We start from the raw sequence: 13,306 nt of genomic DNA on the forward strand, positions 1-13,306 counted from the left end.
TCGGGAAGATCCCCCTGGAGGTGGGCATGGCAACCCACTGCAGCATTCTTGTCTGGAGAATCCCCATGGGCAGAGGAGCCTGGCGGGCTACAGTCCACAGGTTCGCAAATAGACACGACCGAGCGGCCGCCACACACACTCTTGTCCCGTCATCAGCACCCCCAGACGCAGGAGCAAGTGTTCCCCTAGTTGTTTCTGAAGGTGGAGGAGACTGGACCTCCAGGGCTGCCCCTCTGCCCGTGAGCACCATGACCTTGGGGACGGCTTGGTTCTCAGCCTGAGTCAAGGCAGCATCTCCTGGGAGTAGGTGAAACACAGATCGCCAGCCCTGCACCCCCTCCCCACCCGGCATTTCTGGTTGAGCAGATCTGGGGGTGGGGGGGAGTGTCTGCCTCTCCAGCCCCTTCCCAATGAATTGATGCTGCCGTGTGGGGCCCATGCTTAGAGCCACTGCCCTGAAGCGCACGAGGGACACATGATAAATTGGGCTGATCACTGACAGCCATGCTTGCCTTTCGAGGACTCCCCCTGGGACATGTTACAAGGAGCTAACTGTCGGCTTATTTTACATTAGCCATGTTTTCCAATGATACTGTGAGATGTGGGTGCATCCTTGTATAGAATTTTTCAAGCCTGCACATCCCAGCCGGCCAGCCCCGTAAAGGACCCTGATAAAAAGTTCTGTGGCCCCAATTTCCCTGCCTTTTTGTCTTCCTGTGCCCTTGGGGTTCCTGTGCATTCACTCTCAAGAGGCCTCTGGCTGAGAACCAGGGGCCCGCAGGGTGGCCTCAGGGCCCACACCCACTGATTACCCACCAGACAGCGGGTCCCACACAGAACAAGGTAGGCCCAGGAAATGACCTGCGGGCCACCCAACGAACAGGGCACAATCAGAACAGCATTTTTTAAAGTGTTTTTTAATACAAATATTTTTAAAGTTCCATGTATTCTTTTACTGCTTCAAACAAACCAAGGGAAAAAAGATTTTTTATTTTCAGCAAATCAGGAAAATTGAACACATTATTGATTACATACTACTTTTTAAATGAATATTAATTGCGTTGGGTGTCCTAAAATGGTATTGTCTTGTTCTGTCAAAAATCCTTGTCTGTTAGAGGTACCTGCTCAAATGTTTATGGATGGAACGACGTGACACCAGGGATTTGCTTTAAAAGCCACCACGAGACCAAGTTTAGTGGGGAGGCACAGATGATGAAGCAATGTCGGCATGTGAGCTGTAGGAGCTGGGTGCGAGTGCGTACGATGCTTTATACTCCTGTGTATGTTTGCAAAGTTTAAAGGAAAAAGCTAAAATTGAAAAAAAAAATTTAAGAGTCCCGCAGAGAAGTCTCGTCAGTGCCTTTCATGGTCACCTCTTGGGAATTCCCCGGGCACCTGAGCTGTGACCTGGCCTGGGAGGCCCAGCACAGAGAAAACCACAAACCCTGTGCAGCCTCAACATCTGCCAAGCCCATCCACAGCCCTCTGCAGGGGGCAGCGGGGAGCTCACAGCGGCATGGGAGAGGAAGCCTTCTCTGAGGGTGGAGGGCTCTCGCCCTTGGCCTGTTTGCCTCGTTCCTCTGTGGGGCACGCTCTGGCTCTTGCGCCCTGGGCACAGCTACACAGCCTCCAGGAGACTAATGTGGGGTCAAATGGAATTCACTGGACTTTGACTTGTCACCCGCCATCCCAAGTAATTTGCCTCGTTTTAAAAAAATGTTTATTTATTGGGTGCACCAGGTCTTAATGGCAGCACGTGGGATCTTTAGCGGCGGCATCAAACTCCTCAGTTACGGCGTGGGGGCTCTAGCTTCCTGGCCAAGGACCGAATCCAGGCCCCCTTCATCGGGAGCTTGGGGTCTTAGCCACTGGGCCACCGGGCAAGTCCCCTGCCTGACCGTTTATAGGAATGCGTATATGTATTCTGAATGGCATACCTAACAGCTCTTATAAAGTATAACCTCATGCAGTAGAACTTTACCAGTTCGTATTAATTGTATTCAACAACGGGATACTCTTTTTAGAATTCCAAGTTAGAAAATAAAAAGAAATGTGATGTTGTTGCTTTTGCAACCATACTATAACTCAGGCTTGTCTAATTAGAGTGTTGCCAGTAAAATTCCTCGTAGAAGAGTCGTGCTTTCACGGCTAAGTAAGAATTCTTTGTAATAAATGTATTCACTGTTTGTGTATAAGATGATACACAGATAATATTTTCACTGTTGGGTGTTTGGGGTTTCTTCCCCAAACCTTTCTTCCATAAGGGATTTTAATATACTTCCTGCCATCCTGTTTATGTTGCCTACTCATCCAGACTGTCTCCTAATGGATATAAACTTCAAATCAGTGAAATCTGACTAAATAAGGTTTTCCTCTAATGGAAAAATCAGTCGCCTGACAACACCCTCAAGCCACCCTCCAGCGCCTCACCATCTGGTCCAAGGACGCTGTGTCCTGGGGAGAGAGCCTTAGCTGTTTGCCGGCCCATTCTTATAACCGCCCTGCAGGGCAGGCATTTCCCTCTGAAGCCCCACAGTGATGTTCAGGCATTATTATAATTACAGAGAAAAGTGGAGGCACAGGAAGGCCTATCGTTTCATGTGACTCCTCAGAGTAAACTGGACTTTCCAAATGCAGGCTGTAGTCATTGGTAGGTCCTGAAGTCAGTTCAGTGGGTGGAAACAGACCAGCATTTTTTTTTTAATGGAATAGGATCAAGCACAAAATATGTGAGTGCCTCCCAGGCTGTAAGAGTCAAAGCTGTTTGTTTTAGGTGTGCCCGTGTGCACACACGAGGTCCCGGTGTTACATGACCCGAGTTTTTATTGTGGGTCGTGATCAAAGCTGTCCGATAGAGAGTAGTTTAAGCAATGCCAGACTTGTCATTCTGTCGCTAAGTCCTGTCTGGCTCTTTGCAACCCTATGAACTGCAGCACACCAGGCTTCCCTGTCCTTCTCCATCTCCAGGGGTTTACTCAAACTCATGTCCATTGAGTCGGTGATGCCTTCCAACCATCTCATCCTCTGTTGCCTCCCTTCTCCTCCTGCCCTCAACCTTTCCCAGCATCAGAGTCTTTTCCAATGAGTTGGTTCTTCGCATCAGGCAGACTGGAGGATTAATAACTGAAGATTCAGCTTTTTCTCCTTAAGTTATAATTTGGGTGTCTGTGCTCCCAAGTCATTTCTGTGCCCTGGCACACTCCAGCCTTGCAGAGGCACCTGCTACATGGAGCTGCAGTGATGCCTGGCCATCGATTAGTAAAATGAGTTAGTCTTAGCAACTCATCAGTCACCGTCTGATTTTCTTATCAAATAAGCAACATTTGGGTGAATTCACAGGATTGTGTCGCAACCTCAGAAGACCTTAAAGTATGTGGAGGTTTGGACTCTGAAAAGCACTGCCTGCCCCGGAGGGCCCAGATTTGTGAGTGTGGATCCCAGCTTCCCCTCTTACTCGCTGTGTAGCCTTGGGCAGCTTGCTAAGCCTCTCTGTGCCCTGGCCTCCTCATCAGTGGACAAGTTGTGGTTGATGATAGAGCTTACCTGATCAGGCCCCTGTGAAGGCTGCATGAGTTTACACACCACCCGCACCTGGATCTGTTCCTGGCACAGACTCAGAGAAACATTAGCTCTTAGCAGGATGTCTGAAACAGACCCTTCACCTCCTTTACGGTCAAAATCCTAGAGCTGAAAGCAGTCTTCCCGCTGTAAGTAGATCCCTCTGGTTGTTCTAGAACATTAGGGCACACGGGGCCACCGGGGTCTGTTCTGGCTGTGGAATGCTGTCCGCAGGACAGGCTGGCAGGAGGCAGTGGTCCATGCTGCCCCAGGCGCTGCCCCCTGCTTCACAGGTTTTAGTGCATCTTTTCAGTGTCCCCGGGGCTTCCCTTGTAGCTCAGTCAGTAAAGAATCTGCCTGCAGTGCAGGAGACCCAGGTTCAATCCCTGGATGGGGAAGATACCCTGGAGAAGGAAAGGGCAACCCACTCCAGCATTCTTGCCTGGAAAATCCCATGGACAGAGGAGCCTGGAGGGCTACAGTCCGTGGGGTCGCAAAGAGTCAGGCGACGCCATGGACTGAGTGACTGAGCGGCTAACCCTTACTTTACTTACCCTTAGCCTTTAGTGTCCCGCTGTTTGATACAAGTGCTGACCCTGAGCAAAGCTTGAATTCCCCCATCCTAACTTTGGGAATAATTGTTGCTTTCTTGTCCCACCTAATAGCACATGTTTGAAAAATGGTTTGTTTCTAGGGATCTCACACATTTTCAAGGGCAATTTTACTATTACCCAAATGAAAGTAAAATTCCTAGTCACCACTTGAATGTTGCTTTGTTCCAGCTCTGGGAACAAATGTTCACCAGTGATACTTGGTCTAGTTCTCCCACCTGACCAAGAATTTCATAATTTCTGGAATTTCCCAGCATGTTGATAGATCAAACAAATTCCAAAGGAAAAATCAGAGCCAAAGGTATAACTTCACTTTGCTTTTAAATCTGCTGCTGTGCCCTCGTCATCTTGCTCAGCCAGGAAAAGCGGTATGTGCATTCATGTGTGCAAAGTAATCTCAGTCCTGTCCAACTCTTTGCAACCCTGTGGACCATAGCGCACCAGGCTTCTCTGTCCATGCAGTTCTCCAGGCAAGCATACTGGAGTTGGTTGCCATGTTCTCCTCCAGGGGATCTTCCCAACCCAGGGATCGAACCCCCATCTCTTATGTTTCCTGCATTGGCAGGCAGGTTCTTTACCACTGGCAATGGGGAAGCCCCAGGAAAGGGTATACTGGCTTGGAAAGGAACGCTGGAGGAGGGCAGGGGCTTAGAACACAGATGGGTCCCCTTTCACCATGAAAAATGCCCATTGTCCACCAGGTTTTGCACAGACGGTGTGTGCCAGTGAGGACATTCAGCTCTCAGTGGGGGTGCTGTGTCTCCCCGTGAGTGACAAGGTGCTCAAGCATCTGTGAGCAGAATTCCCAGCCTTGTTCACTGTTTGACTAAGCAGTAGAGGGAGCCTGGCTTGTCCATCCAGGACTCCAACAGCATGTGGCCGGGGATTACTGGCCGTGAGAAGGAAAAGAAGGAGGATTAGAAAAATGGGTTCCCTAAACTTGGGTCTCCCGATAAATCACTGTGGTTTCTCTTCCAGCCCTGGAGATAAAACACTTTCCAAGTGCATCAGCCGCATTTACCTCTATGCACAGCCTGGAATGCAACTGGAGCTGCCTTTAATCAGCGTCCCTGAATGTGTCAGAGCCGATGGGAGTTCTGCTCCAGAAATTTCATATTCAAATGCATTTATGAAATACGTGTGAAATGAAGTTCATCTCGGTTCCTTACGACATCTTGGGGTCCTCATGCACTCAGGACATTTAAATCTCCAAGAGGAGGAGATGGGCAGCAGGGTTTCCAAGAATTAGTTGACCAAGGTTATTTGAATCACATTACAAGACTAGAGGTGGCTGGCAACACAATGTGTGTGTTAGCCACTCAGTTGAGTCCAACTCTAGGCAGCCCCATGGACTGTAGCCTGCTAGACTCCTCTGTCCATGGGATTCTCCAGGCAAGAATATTGGAGTGGGTTGCCATTTCTTTCTCCAGGGGATCTTCCCAACCCAGGGATCAAACCGGGGTCTCCTGCATTGCAGGTGGACTCTTGACCCTCTGAGCCACCAGAGAAGACAACACAATACTATAAAGCAATTATCCTTCAATTAAAAATAAATAATAATTTTTTAAAAAGACTAGAAGTGATTGGAACATTTGAGGGCCACAGTCCTGAGAGTTGTGCATGTGGCCGGCGTTAGGAGGACAGTTTGTCCGAGAATTTGAGGACCCAGGTTCCTGTTGGGACCCCACTTCCTCTCAGACAGGGGACCACAGGTAACACAGTCTCCTCTGTCACTAGGTGGCTTCCTCATCTGTATAAAAGAGGGTAAGCTCCCCACGTGCCACCCGCACTGCCCACCTCACAAAGAGTGGCTAGAGCGTGGGCTCTGAGATCAGCTGCAAATGTAAGACTAGGTTATTAGTGCAAGTTGTCTGAACCCAGAAAACACTGGGGCGGGCTGCCAATCTGGGAGGAATTTCCTGGTTGCATCTGTTTTATTCTGCCTTGCCAAAGGTCTGGCTTAAATGCATGAATCAGATTTTGCTGTCTATAGATAAATGTACAGAGCTGACTGCAGCTTCTGTGTAATCCCAGACTAATGCCTACGATTCTTTTTACCCCTCGACAGCTGTACTGTCTTGTTAATTTCAAATCCATTTCTCTTGCTTGGTGGCAGAGGGAGCCTCCTAGGAGGTAGCGAGCGGAAAGTGCCCCAGTGTCCCCAGAGAAGCAAAGTGCACAGTCCAAGGGGGCTCGGAAAACTGCAGAGGTTTTCATATTTTCACAGTAAAACTCATACGGTGGCAGAAACTGAAGTGCCGCTATTTATAGTTCTTGTTTATCCTACTTGGTGGCACGTCCATATGTTTGGCTGTAGAAAATATGAGTGGTTTTGACTAAGGGGTGATAATCACGATTTATGCAGCGTGGTGCCTTTGTAATGTTTGCAACAAAATCTGAATTCTGACACTTATCTGGCCCCAAGGGTTTTGGTTTGAGGTCAGGGGAGGTACTGGAGACTCTGAGGCACAAAGGCCCGTGTGAAGATGAACATTACCTGCATGGGCTCGGGGCTTGGAGGCGCAGGCTGCCTTGTTCCTGGGTGCAGGTGGGAGGTTGCTACACCTTGTGGATCGCTTGTCACTGTCACGCTCATCATTGTCGCGGCACCTGGCAAGAGGCTTCATCTGTGACCCTCTCTCTCTCCTTCCTCCCTGCCTCCCTCTTAAAGTCACAGCCAGCCAGTGCCCAGCCCCGGGCTGGGTGGCAGGGACCCATGTCACAGCACAGGGCCCTGCTCTCTGCTCCACTGGAGCACCTTGGGAGGCCAGCCACGGAGAAGGCTCCCTGGTACCCCACACCCAGGCTGCTGGGTTAAAGAAGCCGTTGGCATGCACCCCAGGTGCTGCTCGTTGTTTTTGGTTAGCTGCCAAGTCGTGTCTGACCCTTTTGAGACCCCATGCACTGCCAGGCTCCTCTGTCCATGGGATTTCCCAGGAATGGAAATACAGGAGTGGGTTGCCATTTCCTTTTCCAGGGAATCTTCCTGACCCAGGGATCAAACCCACGTCTCCAGAATTAGCAGGCAGATTCTTTACCACCGAGCCACCAGGGAAGCCACACACCAGGTGCTAGCTACCGCCAAAAGCCAGCAGTATTTTATGAGCCTTGGAAGTCTTGTAGAACCAGTCCGTTTTCAAATGAACACGGCTTATTTATAGCAATTTCTTAATGATTTAATGTTTTACTCAGCCCTCATAATCCTGTGGTATATTTCTTTTAATTGTTAGAGGAAAGATCCCTTTTAGAGCTAATGTCACTGGGCTCCTCCCTTGGTGATCCTTCCAAAATTCTAAAATAGAATTCCCAATATGACACACATATTTGAGAATCCAGCTGAAGAGGCAAGTGTTAGTCGCTCAGTCGTGTCTGCCTCTTTGTGACCCCATGGACTATATAGCTCACCAAGCTCCTCTGTCTATGGAATTCTCCAGGCAAGAATACCAGAGTGGGTTGCTATGCCCTTCTCTAGGGGGTCTTCCCAACCCAGGGATCGAACCTGGGTCTCCTGCATTGCAGGTAGATTCTTTACTGTCTGAGCCACCAGCAAAGCCCTAAAGGGAAGAGGTAAATGGAACTTAAAAACCTGTCCATGATGTGAGTTGGAATAGCAGGTGCCCAAGTGCATCTTCTCCAAGCTCTGGAGACAATGCCTTGGACATTATGGTCCCTCTTGCAGTAAAGTGAAGTCACACTTTATAAAAAAAGACTCCAGTTTCTTTACAAGGTTGGCTGCCTTTGAACCTGTGCCTTAGGTCTGTAATTTTTGGTATTAGGGAAATGTGATGAGAGTCCTGCAAAGAAACCCAACCCATCTGTTGACATCTGCCAGGAATGGCCATAGAAAAAGTTGATGGATTCTTTTCCTGTGAAATTGAATTCGTAGACTCTGGAAAGTAGTCTCAGTAAGGTGCTTGCCCCTTCTCTCTCTTCCATCTGCCCTTGGCTAACTTCTTATCCTCTAAGGCTCAACTCATCGTTCCACCAGCACTCTCAGTTTGGCATGAGATGATTTAAGAGGTACCTCTTAACCTGAGCCCTGTCTTAATAGGGAGAGACTGTTTATTAGTCTTCAAGGTCATTCTGGCAAAAGCTGGGCAAAGAGCCCATTTGATTGAAAACACCAGGTCCACCACCCCCTTCGCCAGTGGATCTGGCCCAGCCAGACTAGTAGGTAACAAAAGCAAAGCTTTGAATTGCTCCTTGCAAGCCTTCGAGGCTCTGGTGCCAGAGGAGCTCTGTGCATTCCTAAGACATGAGCCACAACTCACCCTCCCACCCCCGACTACTATAGACTGTGCCCGCCACACTCAGTTGGTGCTGACGGCATCTGTTGAGGCTCTGTGTGCACCAGACACTATGTCAGGTGCTGGGGACAATGTAAATTCAACCATTAACCTTGACCTTGAAGGGGCGCTGGGCATGTAAGCACTTCTGCTGTATCACGATATGTGGGAAGTCCTCAGGGGAACACAGCTGGGGAAGGGTCAGTGCAGGGAAAACAATGGAAAGAAAACCCGTGAGCCGCCCTCGAAGATGGCTCAGGTTTTCAGGTCATATGGAGTTCGAGAATTGCTAACATGCATGATCAAACGCCTACGAGCCTGAGTGTCTGTGAGGATCCTTCTAAAATTCTGTCTTGGCTTGGAGCTGCCATGCAACGTGTTTAGACTGGTATGTCTTCCAGCGTGAAAGGAGGTGCAAATAGTAGTGACGCTGTGACCGAGGCCGAAAGCTGGACTGTCCCAGGGAGTCAGGGACCTGTGACCGTCCCCACGAGCACGGGGGCCAATTCTGTCTTCTCTCTGCTGGCCAGGGAACAGGCAGGAGGGGGTTGGCTGCTTTGTTTATTCTTCCAAGAAAGGGTAGTAAGACAAATATACAATGCCTTCTGCCCTTGTGATCTGTTTTGAAAACAGTGATGAAGAAAATGTTTGAATTTATGTCACTAGTAATTGTTTTAGGAACTCATAGACCTGTTGCTGCTGCTGCTGCTGCTGCTAAGTCGCTTCAGTCGTGTCCGACTCTGTGCAACCCCATACACGGCAGCCCACCAGGCTCCGCCGTCCCTGGGATTCTCCAGGCAAGAACACTGGAGTGGGTTGCCATTTCCTTCTCCAATGCATGAAAGTGAAAAGTGAAAGTGAAGTTGCTTAGTCGTGTCTGACTCTTCACGACCCCATGGACTGCAGCCTACCAGGCTCCTCCATCCATGGGATTTTCCAGGCAAGAGTACTGGAGTGGGTTGCCATTGCCTTCTCCGGTAGACCTGTTACTGAACCATAAAGATGTTGCTTTTTTCCCCTTTATATTCAAATCAGTGCCTTTTTGAGGCAAATGCTGAGGAAACTTAACAGAACATCTTGAGCTTAAGAACTCCTCTTTGACTGGGGTTTCCTATAGGGGATACAAACTATTTCTTTTAAAACAGTGTTTCAATCCCAATTGGAATTGACATATATACACTGCTGGGCATAAATAGGCTTTCCTCCTAGCTCAGTCGGTAAATAATCTGCCTACAATGCAGGAGACCCAGGTTCAATTCCCCTGAAGAAGGAAATGGCAACCCACTCCAGTATTCTCGCCTGGAGAATTCCATGGACAGAGGAACCTGGCAGGCTACAGTCCATGGGGTCACAAGAGTCAGACACAACTTAGCAACTAAACCACCACGAGTAAAATAGGGTTTCCCAAGTGACTCAGTGGCAAAAGAAGCTGCCTGCCAGTGAAGGAGACATGGGTTTAATCCCTGGACCGGTAAGATTCCCTGGAGGATGAAATGGCAACTTACTCTAGTATCCTTGCTTGGAAAATTCCATGGAGGAGCCTGGCAGGCTACAGTCCATGGGGTCACGAAGAGTTGGACATGACTTAGCACACAGGCACAGCATAATATACATAAAATAGATAACTAATGAGAACCTACTGTATAGCACAGGGAACTCTACTGTCTCCGTGGTGAGCTAAATGGAAAGGAAATCCAAAAAATAGAGTGTCACCAAGTCCCAGGTCGCTCTGCTCACCTCACGACAGGCCAACAAATAGGAGACAAGGTGTTGAGGCGAGGAATATTACTTTATTTGGAGAGCTAGCTGACGGAGAAGATGGCAGACTAATGTCTCAAAATAACCATCTTATCGGGATCTGGATGCAGGTTCCTTTATGGATCAGAGATGGGGGGGAGGTGAGGAAGCAAAGTAAAAGGGCCATTAATCTTGCAAGAATCTCCTAGAACCGCAAGCCTCAGGCAGGGGAGGAGTTAATTTCTTCCTGCCATCCACTTTGAGGACAGGGTGCTAAATGAACAAAAGCGCTTTAGTTTAGGTCAGGCAGAGGGGCAGGATTCTCTGAGGCAGCCCATTATGTGTGATTATAATAACAAAAGCAACGGAAAGCAAGTCAAAGAAACAGTTCCAACATGGAGTCAGCAATGGCTTTTTCCTGTAACAGGGATATATACACACACACATATATATATATGCTGATTCATGTGCTGTACAGCAGAAAATAATACAACATTGTAAAGCAACTGTACTCCAGAAATATTTAAAAGCAAACCAAAAAATCCATAAAGAAAAAAAAAAAAAAAAAACCAGTGTTTCAAGTTAGTACTCCCATTCCATCCTCGCCTGCCTCCGTGAGAGCAGCACGGACACCGGTGAGGTTTATCTGGGTGCTTGGTCGAGTGTCTCATGTGGAACACGGCCCTCTGATTCCCCCAGGCGAATGATTCTCAGCCAGGCACCCACTCCCCAGCAGACTCTATGCCCCACACCTTTCCAGGTAGCCCCTGGGAGTCATGCTTCTTAGTCTAGGGTCCTTCCCTCTGGTGTCCATCACAACAGCTCCACCATCGAATGCGGTAACCGAGGCTGCGGACAGTGCAAACCCAGGGGACTCATACCCTCCGCTCCAGAGACCGCGTGGCCCACATTCCCGGGAAGAGCTCTGGTTTTAAACACTATTTCCCTGTCACACAGGAGTTCCTACTTGTCAGGCAGTGTGTCCTAGTTTTCAACAACAAGGTGCAAATCAATGGCAGGGTTCTCTCACCTGTGGCACATGACCCAGAGAAACCCAGAGGTACCGGGGCCCTGGGTCCACTTGCATGTAGGTCAGATGTGTCCTGAGCCCCAGACCACCCTCCAGAGTTAGGCTCTGTTGGTGATGTTGAGTCTGTAGAACTCAGCCCTCTGGCTGAGTTGTTTAGTGTTTATTCAACACACAAGCCCAGGTACAGAGGGTGGTGAACACACCCATGTGCATGAACCTGCCAAACCCTAGACATCTCTGCCACCCCAGATCCTGACGGCACCAAGTCCAGCTTCCCAGCCAGAACCTGCTCTTCAACCGAACTGCCCGCCTCTCCCAACCCTAACAAAACTCTCCCAGCCTTAGTTTACATCCCAAATCCTTTACGTTTGTGACGGTAACTCACAGCTGCCCTTGACTGAGGGCAACCTTGGGCTCCTCTGAAACGTGGCCACACTGTCCTCACACATTCCATCACCCCCTCAGAATAGATGGGCCTTCAGTATGGGTTTATTTGCCCAATGGTGGTGGAAGGCAGGCCCTGGGCGGCGTGTGTTCATGCCTGCCATCTCAAAATATAGGTTCTTCTTTGATGTCTTAAACTCTGAGTTTACATTTGGACTTCCCTGGTGGCTCAGACAGTAAAGAATCTGCCTGCAATGCAGGAGACCCAGGTTCACTCCCTGGGTTGGGAAGACCCCCCTGGAAAAAGGAATGGCAACCCACTCCAGTCAGTATTCTTGCCTGGGAAATCCCATGGACAGAGGAGCCTGGTGGACTACCATCCATGGGGTCGCAAAGAGTCAGACACGACTGAGAGACTAACACTTTCACTTTCAAGCTTACATTTAGCCCTAATACCCGCAGGAGCTCAGTCATCACCAGCCTGCTGAGAGCTCAGCCCCGATGTCTCATCCCTGCTGCCCTCTGTGTGACTGTGGTCATGAGACCATCTCTCCGGGTATAGCTAGGCCTGGCAGGAAGCTCCAGGCTGCACTGGTTCAGCTTCAGTTCTTCCCCCAAAGCCCCAGGCACAATCCATGTCGTAGTCTCCAAGTATTGCCGCATGGTTACAGGTTACACTTCCTCCAGCCACAAGAATGTGCTTCTCTGCTTTAATGTTTGCGAGTACTGTGACCACCATCCAGTCCTCCATCCACATGGTGACATGGGGATAAATCTGCTTTCGTTCACACGCTAACCTCATGGCAGCTCTCTCCTGGAGTTCCACCTCGTATGCAGCATGCCTAACAAACAGCACTCCCCTGATCTTCCTGAATCCCTGTGAGATCCAGGGGTAACGAGCTCCACATCTCAGATGAGGACGCTGAGGCTCAGGTGCTGCATGGTTATCGTTGTGATTGTCATTCAGTCTCTCAGTCTCTTTGCGACCCCATGGACTGTAGCCCGGCTCCTCTATCCTTCACTGTCTCCTGGAGTTTGCTCACATTCATGTCCATTGAGTCGGTGATGCTATCTACCCAACTCATCCTCTGCTGCCTCCTTCTCCTGTTACCCTCCTCACATGTTAATATCGGGTACCATGAATGCATCATCAGTGGCAAAAGGAGATTATCTGGGTGCCTCCATGGAAAGCAAAGGGCCTTCAGGAAGGCAATACCCAAAGGGACACTGGAAGGGAGGGTGGCAATGAGAGCTTTGGGGGCTCTGCCCTTCCTTCCCTACTTGGAATCCTTGGTCAAGTTCAGAGTGAGCCTCTGGTCCCCTGCTGGTACTCAGGAGCAGCCCTGGAGGATCCCGTCCCCATTGAAGGATCGGCCTGTGGACCTCCTTCCTGTCAATGAGGACGAACTTGGTTTCCCTGTGGTTGTCATGGAGACTGGCCACACTGAAATAAGGAAAACCCATTTCTGGAACATGGTGATGAGCCGTTTTCCAGTTTGGCATCTGGGGAACCTCACAGGTGTGCCCTGTGGGCTTCCTGATGACATTCGAGGGGTCTCCGGGCCCAGCTCCCTGAGGACTTTCATCTTACCCCCTCCCCCTGGCCCCTAACCCAGAGTGCTGCCCAGTGGGTGTTAGTGGGGGAGAGGAGGACCGTGATGAGAGGCGGGGGTAGGTCCTTGCAGCCACCGCCCAGGCGG

General features: G+C 49.6%; 1 protein-coding gene across 2 annotated transcripts in view; it reads left to right on the forward strand.

Annotated features, from left to right (window-relative positions):
- Nucleotides 1–13,306, forward strand: part of DAP (death associated protein) — a 67,054-nt gene that overhangs the window by 40,433 nt on the left and 13,315 nt on the right. The window contains exon 3 of one of the 2 annotated variants that reach the window (XM_055554631.1): nucleotides 5,148–6,770. The exons of the other annotated variant lie outside the window; for it this stretch is intronic. Within the exon in view, the coding sequence (XP_055410606.1) occupies nucleotides 5,148–5,313 (166 nt within the window). The 3' untranslated portion in view covers nucleotides 5,314–6,770. Of the gene's footprint in view, nucleotides 1–5,147; nucleotides 6,771–13,306 lie in introns of those variants that run through there. 2 annotated transcript variants of the gene reach the window in all.

Source organism: Bubalus kerabau, chromosome 18, assembly GCF_029407905.1.
Source record: "Bubalus kerabau isolate K-KA32 ecotype Philippines breed swamp buffalo chromosome 18, PCC_UOA_SB_1v2, whole genome shotgun sequence".
Taxonomy (NCBI): domain Eukaryota; kingdom Metazoa; phylum Chordata; class Mammalia; order Artiodactyla; family Bovidae; genus Bubalus; species Bubalus kerabau.